This window comes from Oncorhynchus mykiss, chromosome 13 (genome assembly GCF_057628025.1).
Source record: "Oncorhynchus mykiss isolate SJ-2025 chromosome 13, ASM5762802v1, whole genome shotgun sequence".
Lineage (NCBI taxonomy): Eukaryota > Metazoa > Chordata > Actinopteri > Salmoniformes > Salmonidae > Oncorhynchus > Oncorhynchus mykiss.
In genome coordinates this window covers 3,432,501-3,455,000 of record NC_143034.1, presented here as the reverse complement: position 1 = coordinate 3,455,000, position 22,500 = coordinate 3,432,501, and the positions used below count along the sequence as shown (strand labels likewise).

The 22,500-nt window shown below is 44.3% G+C and overlaps 1 protein-coding gene and 1 non-coding gene across 4 annotated transcripts in view; one reads left to right on the top strand and one right to left on the bottom strand.

Annotated features, from left to right (window-relative positions):
- LOC118940211 (uncharacterized) overlaps window positions 1-3,423 on the bottom strand; it is a 4,579-nt gene extending 1,156 nt beyond the window's left edge. Inside the window, exons 1-2 of the transcript XR_016485576.1 lie at window positions 3,207-3,423; window positions 2,976-3,046 (exon numbers count right to left, since the gene is read on the bottom strand). This is a non-coding gene — a transcript (uncharacterized LOC118940211). The remainder of the gene's footprint in view (window positions 1-2,975; window positions 3,047-3,206) is intronic.
- Window positions 3,424-6,394: 2,971 nt separating this feature from the next.
- LOC110515515 (protein kinase C beta type) overlaps window positions 6,395-22,500 on the top strand; it is a 102,974-nt gene continuing 86,868 nt past the window's right edge. For all 3 annotated transcript variants that reach the window (XM_090194714.1, XM_090194712.1, XM_090194713.1), the window contains exons 1-2: window positions 6,395-8,876; window positions 12,364-12,395. In XM_090194714.1, coding sequence (XP_090050840.1) covers window positions 8,674-8,876; window positions 12,364-12,395 — 235 coding nt within the window. In that variant the 5' untranslated portion in view covers window positions 6,395-8,673. The remainder of the gene's footprint in view (window positions 8,877-12,363; window positions 12,396-22,500) is intronic.

The following is a 22,500-nucleotide window of genomic DNA, read 5'->3' as shown; positions in this document are numbered from 1 at the left end:
AGGTGTGGTACTGGGTAGAGGTGTGGTATTGGTACAGGTGTGGTATTGGGTAGAGGTGTGGTATTGGTTAAGGGTGTGGTATTGGTTAAGGGTGTGGTATTGGGTAGAGGTGTGATATTGGGTAGAGGTGTGGTATTGGGTAGAGGTGTGGTATTGGGTAGAGGTGTGGTATTGGGTAGAGGTGTGGTATTGGGTAGAGGTGTGGTATTGGGTAGAGGTGTGGTATTGGTAGAGGTGTGGTATTGGTTAAGGGTGTGGTATTGGTTAAGGGTGTGGTATTGGGCAGAGGTGTGGTATTGGGTAGAGGTGTGGTGTTGGGTAGGGGTGTGGTATTGGGTAGAGGTGTGGTATTGGGCAGAGGTGTGGTATTGGTTAAGGGTGTGGTATTGGGTAGAGGTGTGGTATTGGTAGAGGTGTGGTATTGGTTAAGGGTGTGGTATTGGGTAGAGGTGTGGTATTGGGTAGAGGTGTGGTATTGGGTAGAGGTGTGGTATTGGTTAAGGGTGTGGTATTGGGTAGAGGTGTGGTATTGGGTAGAGGTGTGGTATTGGGTAGAGGTGTGGTATTGGTTAAGGGTGTGGTATTGGTTAAGGGTGTGGTATTAGTAGAGGTGCGGTATTGGTTAAGGGTGTGGTATTGGTAGAGGTGTGGTATTGGGTAGAGGTGTGGTAATGGTTAAGGGTGTGGTATTGGTAGAGGTGTGGTATTGGTTAAGGGTGTGGTATTGGTTAAGGGTGTGGTATTGGTAGAGGTGTGGTATTGGGTAGAGGTGTGGTATTGGTTAAGGGTGTGGTATTGGTTAAGGGTGTGGTATTGGTAGAGGTGTGGTATTGGTTAAGGGTGTGGTATTGGTTAAGGGTGTGGTATTGGGTAGAGGTGGTATTGGTTAAGGGTGTGGTATTGGGTAGAGGTGTGGTATTGGGTAGAGGTGTGGTATTGGGTGGAGGTGTGGTACTGGGTAGAGGTGTGGTATTGGTTAAGGGTGTGGTATTGGTTAAGGGTGTGGTATTGGATAGAGGTGGTATTGGTTAAGGGTGTGGTATTGGGTAGAGGTGTGGTATTGGTTAAGGGTGTGGTATTGGGTAGAGGTGTGGTATTGGGTAGAGGTGTGGTATTGGGTAGAGGTGTGGTATTGGGTAGAGGTGTGGTATTGGGTAGAGGTGTGGTTTTGGGTAGAGGTGTGGTATTGGTAGAGGTGTGGTATTGGGTAGAGGTGTGGTATTGGTTAAGGGTGTGGTATTGGTTAAGGGTGTGGTATTGGGCAGAGGTGTTGTATTGGGTAGAGGTGTGGTGTTGGGTAGAGGTGTGGTATTGGGTAGAGGTGGTGTATTGGGTAGAGGTGTGGTATTGGGTAGAGGTGTGGTATTGGGTAGAGGTGTGGTATTGGTTAAGGGTGTGGTATTGGGTAGAGGTGTGGTATTGGGTAGAGGTGTGGTATTGGGTAGAGGTGTGGTATTGGGTAGAGGTGTGGTATTGGTTAAGGGTGTGGTATTGGGTAGAGGTGTGGTATTGGTTAAGGGTGTGGTATTGGGTAGAGGTGTGGTATTGGGTAGAGGTGTGGTATTGGGTAGAGGTGTGGTATTGGGTAGAGGTGTGGTATTGGGTAGAGGTGTGGTATTGGGTAGAGGTGTGGTATTGGGTAGAGGTGTGGTATTGGGTAGAGGTGTGGTATTGGGTAGAGGTGTGGTATTGGGTAGAGGTGTGGTATTGGGTAGAGGTGTGGTATTGGGTAGAGGTGTGGTATTGGGTAGAGGTGTGGTATTGGTTAAGGGTGTGGTATTGGGTAGAGGTGTGGTATTGGGTAGAGGTGTGGTATTGGGTAGAGGTTTGATATTGGGTGAGGTGTGGTATTGGGTAGAGGTGTGGTATTGGGTAGAGGTGTGGTATTGGGTAGAGGTGTGGTACTGGGTAGAGGTGTGGTATTGGGTAGAGGTGTGGTATTGGGTAGAGGTGTGGTATTGGGTAGAGGTGTGGTGTTGGGTAGAGGTGTGGTATTGGGTAGATGTGTGGTATTGGGTAGAGGTGTGGTATTGGGTAGAGGTGTGGTACTGGGTAGAGGTGTGGTATTGGTACAGGTGTGGTATTGGGTAGAGGTGTGGTATTGGTTAAGGGTGTGGTATTGGTTAAGGGTGTGGTATTGGGTAGAGGTGTGATATTGGGTAGAGGTGTGGTATTGGGTAGAGGTGTGGTATTGGGTAGAGGTGTGGTATTGGGTAGAGGTGTGGTATTGGGTAGAGGTGTGGTATTGGGTAGAGGTGTGGTATTGGTAGAGGTGTGGTATTGGTTAAGGGTGTGGTATTGGTTAAGGGTGTGGTATTGGGCAGAGGTGTGGTATTGGGTAGAGGTGTGGTGTTGGGTAGGGGTGTGGTATTGGGTAGAGGTGTTGGTATTGGGCAGAGGTGTGGTATTGGTTAAGGGTGTGGTATTGGGTAGAGGTGTGGTATTGGGTAGAGGTGTGGTATTGGTTAAGGGTGTGGTATTGGGTAGAGGTGTGGTATTGGGTAGAGGTGTGGTATTGGGTAGAGGTGTGGTATTGGTTAAGGGTGTGGTATTGGGTAGAGGTGTGGTATTGGGTAGAGGTGTGGTATTGGGTAGAGGTGTGGTATTGGTTAAGGGTGTGGTATTGGTTAAGGGTGTGGTATTAGTAGAGGTGCGGTATTGGTTAAGGGTGTGGTATTGGTAGAGGTGTGGTATTGGGTAGAGGTGTGGTAATGGTTAAGGGTGTGGTATTGGTAGAGGTGTGGTATTGGTTAAGGGTGTGGTATTGGTTAAGGGTGTGGTATTGGTAGAGGTGTGGTATTGGGTAGAGGTGTGGTATTGGTTAAGGGTGTGGTATTGGTTAAGGGTGTGGTATTGGTAGAGGTGTGGTATTGGTTAAGGGTGTGGTATTGGTTAAGGGTGTGGTATTGGGTAGAGGTGGTATTGGTTAAGGGTGTGGTATTGGGTAGAGGTGTGGTATCACTCGGTTTACCGACCTTCACCTCGGTGATCAGATGACCGAAGCTCGTGAGCGGGATCCGCGTCTTTACCGGGGAAGTTGGCATGGCTGAGGAAACGGTTCACAACAAGATAACACTATTGGCTGAAGGTTAGGTTCATGTCGCGTTCACAAGCCTGCTACAACACATGCAAATAACCAACAGACGTTTCAAACCAGACAACAGTTAGAATACAATCAACACGGACTCAAACCACAATATACTCACCGGAACGGCTCGGTAAGGACACACCGCTATCCGTACACATTGTTTTCATATGGAACCTTTCTTTCTTCCGGTTTCATTTGATTGACAGTGGATGTACCCATTCAGGCTTAATCATTCAAAATCGCATCCAATGACAGTTACACAAGCGGCAATGTCGGATCCCAGCGTGTCTTCTCCCAAACAGCCAGCAGGTGGCGCCAGAAACACTCAGTTGAACAGATGCTGCAGACATTAAATTCTAAAGGCCTTTATTGGCGTGGGACACATGTTTACATTCCCAAAGCAAGTTAAATAAACAGACATTAACAGTAAACATTACACACCTACTGTATGTAGACTCGCTACTGTATGTAGACTCACTACTGTATATAGCCTCTCTACTGTATATAGCCTATCTACTGTATATAGCCTCTCTACTGTATATAGCCTCTCTACTGTATATAGCCTCTCTACTGTATATAACCTCTCTACTGTATATAGCCTCTCTACTGTATATAGCCTCTCTACTGTATATAGCCTCTCTACTGTATATAGCCTCTCTACTGTATATAGCCTCTCTACTGTATATAGCCTCTCTACTGTATATAACCTCTCTACTGTATATAGCCCCTCTACTGTATATAGCCTCTCTACTGTATATAGCCTCTCTACTGTATATAGCCCCTCTACTGTATATAGCCCCTCTACTGTATATAGCCTCTCTACTGTATATAGCCTCTCTACTGTATATAGCCTCTCTACTGTATATAGCCCCTCTACTGTATATAGCCTCTCTACTGTATATAGCCTCTCTACTGTATATAGCCCCTCTACTGTATATAGCCCCTCTACTGTATATAGCCTCTCTACTGTATATAGCCTCTCTACTGTATATAGCCTCTCTACTGTATATAGCCCCTCTACTGTATATAGCCCCTCTACTGTATATAGCCCCTCTACTGTATATAGCCCCTCTACTGTATATAGCCTCTCTACTGTATATTGCCTCTCTACTGTATATAGCCTCTCTACTGTATATAGCCTCACTCATTATTTTTCACTGCCTATTGTTCACCTTTTGCACTATTGGTTGGAGCCTGTAAGTCAGCATTTCACTGTGAGGTCTACTACACCTGTTGTATTCAGCATTTCACTGTGAGGTCTACTACACCTGTTGTATTCAGCATTTCACTGTAAGGTCTACTACACCTGTTGTATTCAGCATTTCACTGTGAGGTCTACTACACCTGTTGTATTCAGCATTTCACTGTGAGGTCTACTACACCTGTTGTATTCAGCATTTCACTGTGAGGTCTACTACACCTGTTGTATTCAGCATTTCACTGTGAGGTCTACTACACCTGTTGTATTCAGCATTTCACTGTGAGGTCTACTACACCTGTTGTATTCAGCATTTCACTGTGAGGTCTACTACACCTGTTGTATTCAGCATTTCACTGTAAGGTCTACTACACCTGTTGTAGTCAGCATTTCACTGTAAGGTCTACTACACCTGTTGTATTCAGCATTTCACTGTAAGGTCTACTACACCTGTTGTATTCAGCATTTCACTGTAAGGTCTACTACACCTGTTGTATTCAGCATTTCACTGTAAGGTCTACTACACCTGTTGTATTCAGCATTTCACTGTAAGGTCTACTACACCTGTTGTATTCAGCATTTCACTGTAAGGTCTACTACACCTGTTGTATTCATCATTTCACTGTGAGGTCTACTACACCTGTTGTATTCAGCATTTCACTGTAAGGTCTACTACACCTGTTGTATTCAGCATTTCACTGTGAGGTCTACTACACCTGTTGTATTCAGCATTTCACTGTGAGGTCTACTACACCTGTTGTATTCAGCATTTCACTGTGAGGTCTACTACACCTGTTGTAGTCAGCATTTCACTGTAAGGTCTACTACACCTGTTGTAGTCAGCATTTCACTGTAAGGTCTACTACACCTGTTGTATTCAGCATTTCACTGTGAGGTCTACTACACCTGTTGTATTCAGCATTTCACTGTAAGGTCTACTACACCTGTTGTATTCAGCATTTCACTGTGAGGTCTACTACACCTGTTGTATTCAGCATTTCACTGTGAGGTCTACTACACCTGTTGTATTCAGCATTTCACTGTGAGGTCTACTACACCTGTTGTATTCAGCATTTCACTGTGAGGTCTACTACACCTGTTGTATTCAGCATTTCACTGTAAGATCTACTACACCTGTTGTATTCAGCATTTCACTGTAAGGTCTACTACACCTGTTGTATTCAGCATTTCACTGTGAGGTCTACTACACCTGTTGTATTCAGCATTTCACTGTGAGGTCTACTACACCTGTTGTAGTCAGCATTTCACTGTAAGGTCTACTACACCTGTTGTATTCAGCATTTCACTGTAAGGTCTACTACACCTGTTGTATTCAGCATTTCACTGTAAGGTCTACTACACCTGTTGTATTCAGCATTTCACTGTAAGGTCTACTACACCTGTTGTATTCAGCATTTCACTGTAAGGTCTACTACACCTGTTGTATTCAGCATTTCACTGTAAGGTCTACTACACCTGTTGTATTCATCATTTCACTGTGAGGTCTACTACACCTGTTGTATTCAGCATTTCACTGTAAGGTCTACTACACCTGTTGTATTCAGCATTTCACTGTGAGGTCTACTACACCTGTTGTATTCAGCGTTTCACTGTGAGGTCTACACCTGTTGTATTCAGCATTTCACTGTGAGGTCTACTACACCTGTTGTAGTCAGCATTTCACTGTAAGGTCTACTACACCTGTTGTAGTCAGCATTTCACTGTAAGGTCTACTACACCTGTTGTATTCAGCATTTCACTGTGAGGTCTACTACACCTGTTGTATTCAGCATTTCACTGTAAGGTCTACTACACCTGTTGTATTCAGCATTTCACTGTGAGGTCTACTACACCTGTTGTATTCAGCATTTCACTGTGAGGTCTACTACACCTGTTGTATTCAGCATTTCACTGTGAGGTCTACTACACCTGTTGTATTCAGCATTTCACTGTGAGGTCTACTACACCTGTTGTATTCAGCATTTCACTGTGAGGTCTACTACACCTGTTGTATTCAGCATTTCACTGTAAGATCTACTACACCTGTTGTATTCAGCATTTCACTGTAAGGTCTACTACACCTGTTGTATTCAGCATTTCACTGTGAGGTCTACTACACCTGTTGTATTCAGCATTTCACTGTGAGGTCTACTACACCTGTTGTATTCAGCATTTCACTGTAAGGTCTACTACACCTGTTGTATTCAGCATTTCACTGTAAGGTCTACTACACCTGTTGTATTCAGCATTTCACTGTAAGGTCTACTACACCTGTTGTATTCAGCATTTCACTGTGAGGTCTACTACACCTGTTGTATTCAGCATTTCACTGTGAGGTCTACTACACCTGTTGTATTCAGCATTTCACTGTGAGGTCTACTACACCTGTTGTATTCAGCATTTCACTGTAAGGTCTACTACACCTGTTGTATTCAGCATTTCACTGTAAGGTCTACTACACCTGTTGTATTCAGCATTTCACTGTGAGGTCTACTACACCTGTAGTATTCAGCATTTCACTGTGAGGTCTACTACACCTGTTGTATTCAGCATTTCACTGTAAGGTCTACTACACCTGTTGTATTCAGCATTTCACTGTAAGGTCTACTACACCTGTTGTATTCAGCATTTCACTGTAAGGTCTACTACACCTGTTGTATTCAGCATTTCACTGTAAGATCTACTACACCTGATAATTTGATCCAAGGACATGTTTTCCTAGTGGTTTATCTCCTTGATGGTTCAGATCTGGAGAGAGGCTGGGCTGAGCCTAGATCTTTACCTACCAGGATCCACGTCACTCCCTTAGAGCTCTGTGACTTTACCCTCCTATTCCACAGTTCTATATTCTGGTGTTATATATATTCTACTGTTCTATATTCTGGTGTTCTATCTATTCTACTGTTCTATATTCTGGTGTTCTATCTATTCTACTGTTCTATATTCTGGTGTTCTATCTATTCTATTGTTCTATATTCTGGTGATCTATCTATTCTACTGTTCTATATTCTGGTGTTCTATCTATTCTACTGTTCTATCTATTCTACTGTTCTATATTCTGGTGTTCTATCTATTCTACTGTTCTACATTCTGGTGTTCTATCTATTCTGGTGTTCTATCTATTCTACTGTTCTATATTCTGGTGTTCTATCTATTCTACTGTTCTATATTCTGGTGTTCTTTCTATTCTACTGTTCTATTCCATCATCCTAGAGTTCCACCCACGTCCTTCTCTTTCTCACTGGCTGGTCAGGTGATCTTCAACAAGTGTCCAGGTTGTTTATCTCTCTGGGGATGTTTTAGACCTACAAGCACAAACATACAATAACATTCAATATCATTCACTAACATTCACTATCATTCACTAACATTCACTAACATTCACTATCATTCACTAACATTCACTAACATTCAATAACATTCACTAACATTCACTAACATTCAATAACATTCACTATCATTCAATAACATTCACTAACATTCACTAACATTCAATATCATTCACTAACATTCACTAACATTCAATAACATTCACTAACATTCACTAACATTCAATAACATTCACTAACATTCAATAACATTCACTAACATTCACTAACATTCAATAACATTCACTATCATTCAATAACATTCACTAACATTCACTAACATTCAATATCATTCACTAACATTCACTAACATTCAATAACATTCACTAACATTCACTAACATTCAATAACATTCACTAACATTCAATAACATTCACTATCATTCACTAACATTCACTAACATTCAATATCATTCACTAACATTCACTAACATTCAATATCATTCACTAACATTCACTAACATTCAATAACATACAATAACATACAATATCATTCACTAACATTCAATATCATTCACTAACACACCCCTTCTCTCTTGTCAGTATCTCTGTCTCTCTCATGACCTAGGCTACACCCTACTGTTCACCGAAATGTTTGCGACAAAAACAGTCCCTCTGTCTCTTCCTACACACTCACACCGTGTACGGTGGAATTCGGAGTAGATAAGGGGGAGGGGCCTTCATTGCCCCCTATCTCACGGTTCCAGCGCAACACTCTTCCTGCAGACAACATACACACTGCACGAGGCGCTTCGCTCACACACCAGCAGCACGTCGCCACAGCTGTAGCAGCGCTGCTCAGTCTCCGGGGGCTGTGGGAGATCCGAGCGAACAGGGAAGCAGGGCCCACGGGGAGTCGGGGACCCAGCAGTGTGAGGCTTGGCAGGAGTCAGGACATTCACACCGAGCGAACACCGGGGGGAAACCGACACTGAGAGAGGAATAAGGGAGGGAGGCACCTTCTGAAAAAGACACACAACTCTCTCTTTCCTCCTAATTTCAAAACACTTCCGCGTTAAAATGGCTGACCGCGAGCAGGGCAGCAGCGACGGAGAGAGCTCGAGCACCGGGGGATCCGAGCGGCGGGAGAGCGGGGCCGCGAGGGGCTTCGCGCGCCAAGGAGCTCTGCGCCAGAAGAACGTACACGAGGTCAAGGACCACAAGTTCATCGCGCGCTTCTTCAAGCAGCCCACGTTCTGCAGCCACTGCACGGACTTCATCTGGTTAGTGTGCGTGCGTGGGGGATGTGCGTGCGTGTGTGTGTGCGGCGCGCAGGGTACAGGTGATTCACCTGCTGCTGAATGACTTTAGCCAGGCAGAGAGAGACAGAGAGAGACGCATTAATTGCTAACAAGAGATATAAACCCGCAGCCTTTACACACAGCCTCCAACAACCGAATGGAACATGGTTGTATAACCATTAGTCCGCCATTGTTAGTGTCCTGTGTGTGGTCAGACCCACCAGAGACAGAGAGTCAGTCTATCGACCATTCTACCGCATCACACACTGACTCCAGGTGGTTGGTGTGTGTGTGTGTGTCGGTCCATTCAAGGATGTTATGATCTGATTTATCTTCAGCTCATTAAGTACAAACTGAATGGGGGGGTCAGGTAGACTGGTGTTAGAGGGGGGGTCAGGTAAACTGGTGTTAGAGGGGGGGGGGGGGGGTTCAGGTAGACTGGTGTTAGAGGGGGGGGGGGTTCAGGTAGACTGGTGTTAGGGGGGGTCAGGTTGACTGGTGTTAGAGGGGGGGTCAGGTAGACTGGTGTTAGGGGGGGGGGGGTCAGGTAACTGGTGTTAGAGGGGGGGGGTCAGGTAGACTGGTGTTAGAGGGGGGGGGTCAGGTAACTGGTGTTAGAGGGGGGGGGCGGGGGTCAGGTAGACTGGTGGTTAGAGGGGGGGTCAGGTAGACTGGTGGTTAGAGGGGTGGGGGGGGGGTCAGGTAGACTGGTGTTAGGGGGGGGGGGGCAGGTAGACTGGTGGTTAGAGGGGGGGTCAGGTAGACTGGTGGTTAGAGGGGGTCAGGTAAACTGGTGGTTAGAGGGGGTCAGGTAGACTGGTGGTTAGAGGGGGGGGGGGGGGCAGGTAGACTGGTGGTTAGAAGGGGGGGTCAGGTAAACTGGTGGTTAGAGAGGGGGGGGTCAGGTAGACTGGTGGTTAGAGAGGGGGGGGGTCAGGTAGACTGGTGATCAGAGGGGGGAGGTCAGGTAGATTGGTGGTTAGAGAGGGGGGTCAGGTAGACTGGTGGTTAGAAGGGGGGGTCAGGTAGATTGGTGGTTAGAGGGGGGGGGGGTCAGGTAGACTGGTGGTTAGAGGGGGGGTCAGCAGGTAGACTGGTGGTTAGGGGGGGGGTCAGCAGGTAGACTGGTGGTTAGAGAGAGGGGGGTCAGGTAGATTGGTGGTTAGAGGGAGGGGGGGTCAGCAGGTAGACTGGTGGTTAGAGGGGGGGGGGGTCAGCAGGTAGACTGGTGGTTAGAGAGGGGGGGGTCAGGTAGACTGGTGGTTAGAGGGGGGGTCAGCAGGTAGACTGGTGGTTAGAGGGGGGGTCAGCAGGTAGACTGGTGGTTAGAGGGGGGGGGGGCAGCAGGTAGACTGGTGGTTAGAGAGGGGGGGGTCAGGTAGGCTGGTGGTTAGAGGGGGTCAGGTAGACTGGTGGTTAGAGGGGGGGTCAGCAGGTAGACTGGTGGTTAGAGGGGGGGTCAGCAGGTAGACTGGTGGTTAGAGGGGGGGGGGTCAGCAGGTAGACTGGTGGTTAGAGAGGGGGGGGTCAGGTAGATTGGTGGTTAGAGAGGGGGGGGTCAGGTAGACTGGTGGTTAGAGAGGGGGGGGTCAGGTAGATTGGTGGTTAGAGAGGGGGGGGTCAGGTAGACTGGTGGTTAGAGAGGGGGGGTCAGGTAGATTGGTGGTTAGAGAGGGGGGGGGTCAGGTAGATTGGTGGTTAGAGAGGGGGGGTCAGGTAGACTGGTGGTTAGAGAGGGGGGGTCAGGTAGATTGGTGGTTAGAGAGGGGGGGTCAGGTAGATTGGTGGTTAGAGAGGGGGGGTCAGGTAGATTGGTGGTTAGAGAGGGGGGGTCAGGTAGACTGGTGGTTAGAGGGGGGGGGTCAGCAGGTAGACTGGTGGTTAGAGGGGGGGGTCAGCAGGTAGACTGGTGGTTAGAGAGGGGGGGGTCAGGTAGATTGGTGGTTAGAGAGGGGGGGGTCAGGTAGACTGGTGGTTAGAGAGGGGGGGGTCAGGTAGACTGGTGGTTAGAGGGGGGGGGTCGTCAGGTAGACTGGTGGTTAGAGGGGGGGGGTCAGCAGGTAGACTGGTGGTTAGAGGGGGGGGGTCAGGTAGATTGGTGGTTAGAGAGGGGGGGGTCAGCAGGTAGACTGGTGGTTAGAGAGGGGGGGGTCAGGTAGACTGGTGGTTAGAGGGGGGGGGTCAGCAGGTAGACTGGTGGTTAGGGGGGGGGGTCAGCAAGTAGACTGGTGGTTAGAGAGGGGGGGGTCAGCAGGTAGACTGGTGGTTAGAGAGGGGGGTCAGGTAGATTGGTGGTTAGAGAGGGGGGGGTCAGGTAGACTGGTGGTTAGGGGGGGGGGGGTCAGCAGGTAGACTGGTGGTTAGAGAGGGGGGGGGTCAGGTAGACTGGTGGTTAGAGAGGGGGGGGTCAGGTAGATTGGTGGTTAGAGGGGGGGGTCAGCAGGTAGATTGGTGGTTAGAGAGGGGGGGGTCAGCAGGTAGATTGGTGGTTAGAGAGGGGGGGGTCAGGTAGACTGGTGGTTAGGGGGGGGGGGGTCAGCAGGTAGACTGGTGGTTAGAGAGGGGGGGGTCAGGTAGACTGGTGGTTAGAGGGGGGGGTCAGCAGGTAGATTGGTGGTTAGAGAGGGGGGGGTCAGCAGGTAGATTGGTGGTTAGAGAGGGGGGGGTCAGGTAGATTGGTGGTTAGAGAGGGGGGGGTCAGGTAGATTGGTGGTTAGAGGGGGGGGGTCAGGTAGATTGGTGGTTAGAGAGGGGGGGGGTCAGGTAGATTGGTGGTTAGAGGGGGGGGTCAGGTAGATTGGTGGTTAGAGGGGGGGGGGGTCAGGTAGACTGGTGGTTAGAGGGGGGGGGGGGGTCAGGTAGATTGGTGGTTAGAGGGGGGGGGGGGGTCAGGTAGATTGGTGGTTAGAGAGGGGGGTCAGGTAGATTGGTGGTTAGAGGGGGGGGGGGGTCAGGTAGATTGGTGGTTAGAGGGGGGGGTCAGGTAGATTGGTGGTTAGAGGGGGGGGGGGGGTCAGGTAGATTGGTGGTTAGAGGGGGGGGTCAGGTAGATTGGTGGTTAGAGGGGGGGGGGGGTCAGGTAGACTGGTGGTTAGAGGGGGGGGGGGGGTCAGGTAGATTGGTGGTTAGAGGGGGGGGGGGGTCAGGTAGATTGGTGGTTAGAGAGGGGGGGGGTCAGGTAGATTGGTGGTTAGAGGGGGGGGGGGTCAGGTAGACTGGTGGTTAGAGGGGGGGGGGGGGGGGGTCAGGTAGATTGGTGGTTAGAGGGGGAACACAGTTAACTGTGTTTTTGTCTGTTGTTTTGTCAGTAATGTGGACGTTCGGTGTGTTTGGACCCCAGGAAGAGCAGCCAATGAGGATCCCTAATAAATACAACCACAATTCCAACGTTAGAAAGCCGTGTGTTGTAGTGAGGACATTCCATCATCGGAGTCCATAATAAAACCTCATGTTCCATTTCTCTTCACAGGGGGTTCGGGAAGCAAGGTTTCCAGTGTCAAGGTAGGACTTATCTACGGGCCTGTTGGCCTACAATAGTAGTCTATATATAGGACTTATCTATGGGCCTACTATAGTAGTCTATATATAGGACTTATCTATGGGCCTACTATAGTAGTCTATATATAGGACTTATCTACGGGCCTGTTGGCCTACTATAGTAGTCTATATATAGGACTTATCTACGGGCCTGTTGGCCTACTATAGTAGTCTATATATAGGACTTATCTACAGGCCTCTTGGCCTACTATAGTAGTCTATATATAGGACTTATCTACGGGCCTGTTGGCCTACTATAGTAGTCTATATATAGGACTTATCTACGGGCCAGTTGGCCTACTATAGTAGTCTATATATAGGACTTATCTACGGGCTGTTGGCCTACTATAGTAGTCTATATATAGGACTTATCTACGGGCATGTTGGCCTACTATAGTAGTCTATATAGAGGACTTATCTACGGGCATGTTGGCCTACTATAGTAGTCTATACATAGGACTTATCTATGGGCCTACTATAGTAGTCTATATATAGGACTTATCTATGGGCCTGTTGGCCTACTATAGTAGTCTATATATAGGACTTATCTACGGGCCTGTTGGCCTACTATAGTAGTCTATATATAGGACTTATCTACGGGCCTGTTGGCCTACTATAGTAGTCTATATATAGGACTTATCTACGGGCCAGTTGGCCTACTATAGTAGTCTATATATAGGACTTATCTATGGGCCTGTTGGCCTACTATAGTAGTCTATATATAGGACTTCTCTATGGGCTGTTGGCCTACTATAGTAGTCTATATATAGGACTTATCTACGGGCCTGTTGGCCTACAATAGTAGTCTATATATAGGACTTATCTATGGGCCTACTATAGTAGTCTATATATAGGACTTATCTATGGGCCTATTGGCCTACTATAGTAGTAGGTTACTATAGCAGTCTATATATTGTAGCAGGTTACTATGGCAGCCTATATATTGTAGTAGGTTACTATAGCAGCCTATATGTTGTAGTAGGTTACTATAGCAGCCTATATATTGTAGTAGGTTACTATAGCAGCCTATATATTGTAGTAAGTTACTATAGCAGCCTATATATTGTAGTATGTTACTATAGCAGCCTATATGTTGTAGTAGGTGCCTATATATTGTAGTAGGTTACTATAGCAGCCTATATATTGTAGTAGGTTACTATAGCAGTCTATATATTGTAGCAGGTTACTATGGCAGCCTATATATTGTAGTAGGTTACTATAGCAGCCTATATGTTGTAGTAGGTTACTATAGCAGTCTATATATTGTAGTAGGTTACTATGGCAGCCTATATATTGTAGTAGGTTACTATAGCAGCCTATATATTGTAGTAAGTTACTATAGCAGCCTATATATTGTAGTATGTTACTATAGCAGCCTATATGTTGTAGTAGGTGCCTATATATTGTAGTAGGTTACTATAGCAGCCTATATATTGTAGTAGGTTACTATAGCAGCCTATATATTGTAGTAGGTTACTATAGCAGCCTATATATTGTAGTAGGTTACTATAGCAGCCTATATATTGTAGTAGGTTACTATAGCAGACTATATATTGTAGTAGGTTACTATGGCAGCCTATATATTGTAGTAGGTTATTATAGCAGCCTATATATTGTAGTAGGTTACTATAGCAGCCTATATATTGTAGTAGGTTACTATAGCAGCCTAGTCTATATATTGTAGTAGGTTACTATAGCAGCCTATATGTTGTAGTAGGTTATTATAGCAGTCTATATATTGTAGTAGGTTACTATAGCAGCCTATATGTTGTAGTAGGTTATTATAGCAGTCTATATATTGTAGTAGGTTACTATGGCAGCCTATATATTGTAGTAGGTTACTATAGCAGCCTATATGTTGTAGTAGGTTACTATAGCAGCCTATATGTTGTAGTAGGTTACTATAGCAGCCTATATGTTGTAGTAGGTTATTATAGCAGCCTATATATTGTAGTAGGTTACTATAGCAGCCTATATATTGTAGTATGTTACTATAGCAGCCTATATGTTGTAGTAGGTTACTATAGCAGCCTATATATTGTAGTAGGTTACTATAGCAGTCTATATATTGTAGTATGTTACTATAGCAGCCTATATATTGTAGTAGGTTACTATAGCAGTCTATATGTTGTAGTAGGTGCCTATATATTGTAGTAGGTTACTATAGCAGCCTATATATTGTAGTATGTTACTATAGCAGCCTATATGTTGTAGTAGGTTACTATAGCAGCCTATATATTGTAGTAGGTTACTATAGCAGTCTATATGTTGTAGTAGGTGCCTATATATTGTAGTAGGTTACTATAGCAGTTTATATGTTGTAGTAGGTTACTATAGCAGCCTATATGTTGTAGTAGGTTACTATAGCAGTCTATATATTGTAGTAGGTTACTATAGCAGCCTATATATTGTAGTAGGTTACTATAGCAGCCTATATATTGTAGTAGGTTACTATAGCAGCCTATATGTTGTAGTAGGTTACTATGGCAGCCTATATATTGTAGTAGGTTACTATGGCAGCCTATATGTTGTAGTAGGTTACTATAGCAGCCTATATATTGTAGTAGGTTACTATAGCAGCCTATATGTTGTAGTAGGTTACTATAGCAGCCTATATATTGTAGTAGGTTACTATAGCAGCCTATATATTGTAGTAAGTTACTATAGCAGCCTATATATTGTAGTATGTTACTATAGCAGCCTATATGTTGTAGTAGGTGCCTATATATTGTAGTAGGTTACTATAGCAGCCTATATATTGTAGTAGGTTACTATAGCAGTCTATATATTGTAGCAGGTTACTATGGCAGCCTATATATTGTAGTAGGTTACTATAGCAGCCTATATGTTGTAGTAGGTTACTATAGCAGTCTATATATTGTAGTAGGTTACTATGGCAGCCTATATATTGTAGTAGGTTACTATAGCAGCCTATATATTGTAGTAAGTTACTATAGCAGCCTATATATTGTAGTATGTTACTATAGCAGCCTATATGTTGTAGTAGGTGCCTATATATTGTAGTAGGTTACTATAGCAGCCTATATATTGTAGTAGGTTACTATAGCAGCCTATATATTGTAGTAGGTTACTATAGCAGCCTATATATTGTAGTAGGTTACTATAGCAGCCTATATATTGTAGTAGGTTACTATAGCAGCCTATATATTGTAGTAGGTTACTATGGCAGCCTATATATTGTAGTAGGTTATTATAGCAGCCTATATATTGTAGTAGGTTACTATAGCAGCCTATATATTGTAGTAGGTTACTATAGCAGCCTAGTCTATATATTGTAGTAGGTTACTATAGCAGCCTATATGTTGTAGTAGGTTATTATAGCAGTCTATATATTGTAGTAGGTTACTATAGCAGCCTATATGTTGTAGTAGGTTATTATAGCAGTCTATATATTGTAGTAGGTTACTATGGCAGCCTATATATTGTAGTAGGTTACTATAGCAGCCTATATGTTGTAGTAGGTTACTATAGCAGCCTATATGTTGTAGTAGGTTACTATAGCAGCCTATATGTTGTAGTAGGTTATTATAGCAGCCTATATATTGTAGTAGGTTACTATAGCAGCCTATATATTGTAGTATGTTACTATAGCAGCCTATATGTTGTAGTAGGTTACTATAGCAGCCTATATATTGTAGTAGGTTACTATAGCAGTCTATATATTGTAGTATGTTACTATAGCAGCCTATATATTGTAGTAGGTTACTATAGCAGTCTATATGTTGTAGTAGGTGCCTATATATTGTAGTAGGTTACTATAGCAGCCTATATATTGTAGTATGTTACTATAGCAGCCTATATGTTGTAGTAGGTTACTATAGCAGCCTATATATTGTAGTAGGTTACTATAGCAGTCTATATGTTGTAGTAGGTGCCTATATATTGTAGTAGGTTACTATAGCAGTTTATATGTTGTAGTAGGTTACTATAGCAGCCTATATGTTGTAGTAGGTTACTATAGCAGTCTATATATTGTAGTAGGTTACTATAGCAGCCTATATATTGTAGTAGGTTACTATAGCAGCCTATATATTGTAGTAGGTTACTATAGCAGCCTATATGTTGTAGTAGGTTACTATGGCAGCCTATATATTGTAGTAGGTTACTATGGCAGCCTATATGTTGTAGTAGGTTACTATAGCAGCCTATATATTGTAGTAGGTTACTATAGCAGCCTATATGTTGTAGTAGGTTACTATGGCAGCCTATATATTGTAGTAGGTTACTATGGCAGCCTATATATTGTAGTATGTTACTATAGCAGCCTATATATTGTAGTAGGTTATTATAGCAGCCTATATGTTGTAGTAGGTTACTATAGCAGTCTATATGTTGTAGTAGGTTATTATAGCAGTCTATATATTGTAGTAGGTTACTATAGCAGCCTATATATTGTAGTAGGTTACTATAGCAGCCTATATGTTGTAGTAGGTTACTATAGCAGTCTATATATTGTAGTAGGTTACTATAGCAGCCTATATGTTGTAGTAAGTTACTATAGCAGCCTATATATTGTAGTATGTTACTATAGCAGCCTATATGTTGTAGTAGGTGCCTATATATTGTAGTAGGTTACTATAGCAGCCTATATATTGTAGTAGGTTACTATAGCAGCCTATATATTGTAGTAGGTTACTATAGCAGCCTATATATTGTAGTAGGTTACTATAGCAGCCTATATATTGTAGTAGGTTACTATAGCAGACTATATATTGTAGTAGGTTACTATGGCAGCCTATATATTGTAGTAGGTTATTATAGCAGCCTATATATTGTAGTAGGTTACTATAGCAGCCTATATATTGTAGTAGGTTACTATAGCAGCCTAGTCTATATATTGTAGTAGGTTACTATAGCAGCCTATATGTTGTAGTAGGTTATTATAGCAGTCTATATATTGTAGTAGGTTACTATAGCAGCCTATATGTTGTAGTAGGTTATTATAGCAGTCTATATATTGTAGTAGGTTACTATGGCAGCCTATATATTGTAGTAGGTTACTATAGCAGCCTATATGTTGTAGTAGGTTACTATAGCAGCCTATATGTTGTAGTAGGTTACTATAGCAGCCTATATGTTGTAGTAGGTTATTATAGCAGCCTATATATTGTAGTAGGTTACTATAGCAGCCTATATATTGTAGTATGTTACTATAGCAGCCTATATGTTGTAGTAGGTTACTATAGCAGCCTATATATTGTAGTAGGTTACTATAGCAGTCTATATATTGTAGTATGTTACTATAGCAGCCTATATATTGTAGTAGGTTACTATAGCAGTCTATATGTTGTAGTAGGTGCCTATATATTGTAGTAGGTTACTATAGCAGCCTATATATTGTAGTATGTTACTATAGCAGCCTATATGTTGTAGTAGGTTACTATAGCAGCCTATATATTGTAGTAGGTTACTATAGCAGTCTATATGTTGTAGTAGGTGCCTATATATTGTAGTAGGTTACTATAGCAGTTTATATGTTGTAGTAGGTTACTATAGCAGCCTATATGTTGTAGTAGGTTACTATAGCAGTCTATATATTGTAGTAGGTTACTATAGCAGCCTATATATTGTAGTAGGTTACTATAGCAGCCTATATATTGTAGTAGGTTACTATAGCAGCCTATATGTTGTAGTAGGTTACTATGGCAGCCTATATATTGTAGTAGGTTACTATGGCAGCCTATATGTTGTAGTAGGTTACTATAGCAGCCTATATATTGTAGTAGGTTACTATAGCAGCCTATATGTTGTAGTAGGTTACTATGGCAGCCTATATATTGTAGTAGGTTACTATGGCAGCCTATATATTGTAGTATGTTACTATAGCAGCCTATATATTGTAGTAGGTTATTATAGCAGCCTATATGTTGTAGTAGGTTACTATAGCAGCCTATATATTGTAGTAGGTTACTATAGCAGTCTATATATTGTAGTAGGTTACTATAGCAGCCTATATATTGTAGTAGGTTACTATAGCAGCCTATATGTTGTAGTAGGTTACTATAGCAGTCTATATATTGTAGTAGGTTACTATAGCAGCCTATATGTTGTAGTAGGTTACTATAGCAGCCTATATGTTGTAGTAGGTTACTATAGCAGTCTATATATTGTAGTAGGTTACTATAGCAGCCTAGTCTATATATTGTAGTAGGTTACTATAGCAGTCTATATATTGTAGTAGGTTACTATAGCAGCCTATATGTTGTAGTAGGTTACTATAGCAGCTTATATATTGTAGTATGTTACTATAGCAGCCTATATGTTGTAGTAGGTTATTATAGCAGCCTATATGTTGTAGTAGGTTACTATATACCATGTCATTATAATACAGTAGCCAAATGTAATGACTAGAAATATTCCCCACGTTGCTATGGTGATCTGTTGATGGTTAACGGTTAGACCTGATGTCTGCTGTTGTCTTCTGGTCCGTCCCATCTGGTGACAGGTGGTTCCGTTGTCACGGGGAGGAGTCGGTTACAGGGGGAGGGGCAGCGGGGGTGTGTCCAGCTGTGATGTCACGCTGTGATTGATCCCAGTCATTATTTATAGCAGGGATGGGCAACTTTGATTTGGGTGTGGGTGGGGGCCGCTCATCATGATGGGTATTTGATGTGGGTGGGGGTGGGGGCCGCTCATCATGATGGGTCTTTGATGGGGGTGGGGGGCCACTCATCATGATGGGTCTTTGATGTGGGTGGGGGTGGGGGGCCACTCATCATGATGGGGGTGGGGGCCGCTCATCATGATGGGGGTGGGGGTGGGGGCCGCTCATCATGATGGGTCTTTGATTGGGGTGGGGGGCCACTCATCATGATGGGTCTTTGATGTGGGTGGGGGTGGGGGGCCACTCATCATGATGGGGGTGGGGGCCGCTCATCATGATGGGGGTGGGGGCCGCTCATCATAATGGGTCTTTGATAGGGGTGGGGGCCGCTCATTATGATGGGGGTGGGGGTGGGGGCCGCTCATCATGATGGGTCTTTGATGTGGGTGGGGGTGGGGGGCCGCTCATCATTATGGGTCTTTGATAGGGGTGGGGGTGGGGGCCGCTCATCGTGATGGGGTGGGGGCCGCTCATCATGATGTGTCTTTGATGGGGGTGGGGGGCCGCTCATCATTATGGGTCTTTGGTGGGGGTGGGGGCCGCTCATCATGATGGGTCTTTGATTGTGGTGGGGGGGGAAGCCGTTCATCATGATGGGTCTTTGATAGGGGTGGGGGTGGGGGCCGCTCATCGTGTTGGGGGTGGGGGCCGCTCATCGTGATGGGGTGGGGGCCACTCATCGTGATGGGGTGGGGGCCGCTCATCGTGTTGGGGGTGGGAGCAGCTCATCGTGATGGGGTGGGAGCAGCTCATCGTGACGGGGTGGGGGCCGCTCGCTGGTCTGCGTACCCACATCCATAACTCCTCTTGACAGCAGAGATCATTTGTGGGGTGGAGAGAAAATGTCTCGGTTTAAAGCACGTTTGCTGCAGTGGTACACATTTTTCCACTGGGTGGAGAGAAATGTTTATTTCTGATATGATATCTGAGTGAGAGTGACTAACAAAATCAATATGGCCGCCCCCACGGACGGTAATTAGACCATGTTGCCAAGTTTAGATAGCTGGCTACCTAACTAATTTAGGGGCCCTGATTTCTAGAGATTGCATCATCAGTCGGTGTGTGTGTGTGTGTGTGTGTCAAGTGTAGACTGTATGAGCAGTCAAACGGTACTATGAGGTAAGAAGCAGCAGGCTGCAGAGATGATACCAGTGTCTAGTCAGAACGTACACTAGAGAGATGATACCAGTGTCTAGTCAGAACGTACAACAGAGATGATACCAGTGTCTAGTCAGAACGTACAACAGAGATGATACCAGTGTCTAGTCAGAACGTACACTAGAGAGATGATACCAGTGTCTAGTCAGAACGTACAACAGAGATGATACCAGTGTCTAGTCAGAACGTACAACAGAGAGATGATACCAGTGTCTAGTCAGAACGTACAACAGAGAGATGATACCAGTGTCTAGTCAGAACGTACAACAGAGAGATGATACCAGTGTCTAGTCAGAACGTACAACAGAGAGATGATACCAGTGTCTAGTCAGAACGTACAACAGAGAGATGATACCAGTGTCTAGTCAGAACGTACAACAGAGAGATGATACCAGTGTCTAGTCAGAACGTACAACAGAGATGATACCAGTGTCTAGTCAGAACGTACAACAGAGATGATACCAGTGTCTAGTCAGAACGTACAACAGAGATGATACCAGTGTCTAGTCAGAACGTACAACAGACAGAGATGATACCAGTGTCTAGTCAGAACGTACAACAGAGATGATACCAGTGTCTAGTCAGAACGTACAACAGAGAGATGATACCAGTGTCTAGTCAGAACGTACAACAGACAGAGATGATATCAGTGTCTAGTCAGAACGTACAACAGAGAGATGATACCAGTGTCTAGTCAGAACGTACAACAGAGAGATGATACCAGTGTCTAGTCAGAACGTACACTAGAGAGAGATGATACCAGTGTCTAGTCAGAACGTACAACAGACAGAGATGATACCAGTGTCTAGTCAGATCGTACAACAGACAGAGATGATACCAGTGTCTAGTCAGAACGTACAACAGACAGAGATGATACCAGTGTCTAGTCAGATCGTACACTAGAGAGATGATACCAGTGTCTAGTCAGAACGTACAACAGAGAGAGATGATACCAGTGTCTAGTCAGATCGTACACTAGAGAGATGATACCAGTGTCTAGTCAGAACGTACAACAGAGATGATACCAGTGTCTAGTCAGAACGTACAACAGAGATGATACCAGTGTCTAGTCAGAATGTACAACAGAGAGATGATACCAGTGTCTAGTCAGAACGTACACTAGAGAGATGATACCAGTGTCTAGTCAGATCGTACAACAGACAGAGATGATTCCAGTGTCTAGTCAGAACGTACAACAGAGAGAGATGATACCAGTGTCTAGTCAGATCGTACACTAGAGAGATGATACCAGTGTCTAGTCAGAACGTACAACAGAGATGATACCAGTGTCTAGTCAGAACGTACAACAGAGATGATACCAGTGTCTAGTCAGAACGTACAACAGAGATGATACCAGTGTCTAGTCAGAATGTACAACAGAGAGATGATACCAGTGTCTAGTCAGAACGTACACTAGAGAGATGATACCAGTGTCTAGTCAGAACGTACAACAGAGAGATGATACCAGTGTCTAGTCAGAATGTACAACAGAGAGATGATACCAGTGTCTAGTCAGAACGTACACTAGAGAGATGATACCAGTGTCTAGTCAGAACGTACAACAGAGATGATACCAGTGTCTAGTCAGAACGTACAACAGAGATGATACCAGTGTCTAGTCAGAACGTACAACAGAGATGATACCAGTGTCTAGTCAGATCGTACAACAGAGAGATGATACCAGTGTCTAGTCAGAACGTACAACAGAGAGATGATACCAGTGTCTAGTCAGAACGTACAACAGAGAGATGATACCAGTGTCTAGTCAGAACGTACAACAGAGAGATGATACCAGTGTCTAGTCAGAACGTACAACAGAGAGAGATGATACCAGTGTCTAGTCAGAACGTACAACAGAGAGATGATACCAGTGTCTAGTCAGAACGTACAACAGAGAGATGATACCAGTGTCTAGTCAGAACGTACAACAGAGAGATGATACCAGTGTCTAGTCAGAACGTACAACAGAGATGATACCAGTGTCTAGTCAGAACGTACAACAGAGAGATGATACCAGTGTCTAGTCAGAACGTACAACAGAGATGATACCAGTGTCTAGTCAGAACGTACAACAGAGATGATACCAGTGTCTAGTCAGAATGTACAACAGAGAGAGATGATACCAGTGTCTAGTCAGAACGTACAACAGAGAGAGATGATACCAGTGTCTAGTCAGAACGTACAACAGACAGAGATGATACCAGTGTCTAGTCAGAACGTACAACAGAGAGATGATACCAGTGTCTAGTCAGAACGTACAACAGACAGAGATGATACCAGTGTCTA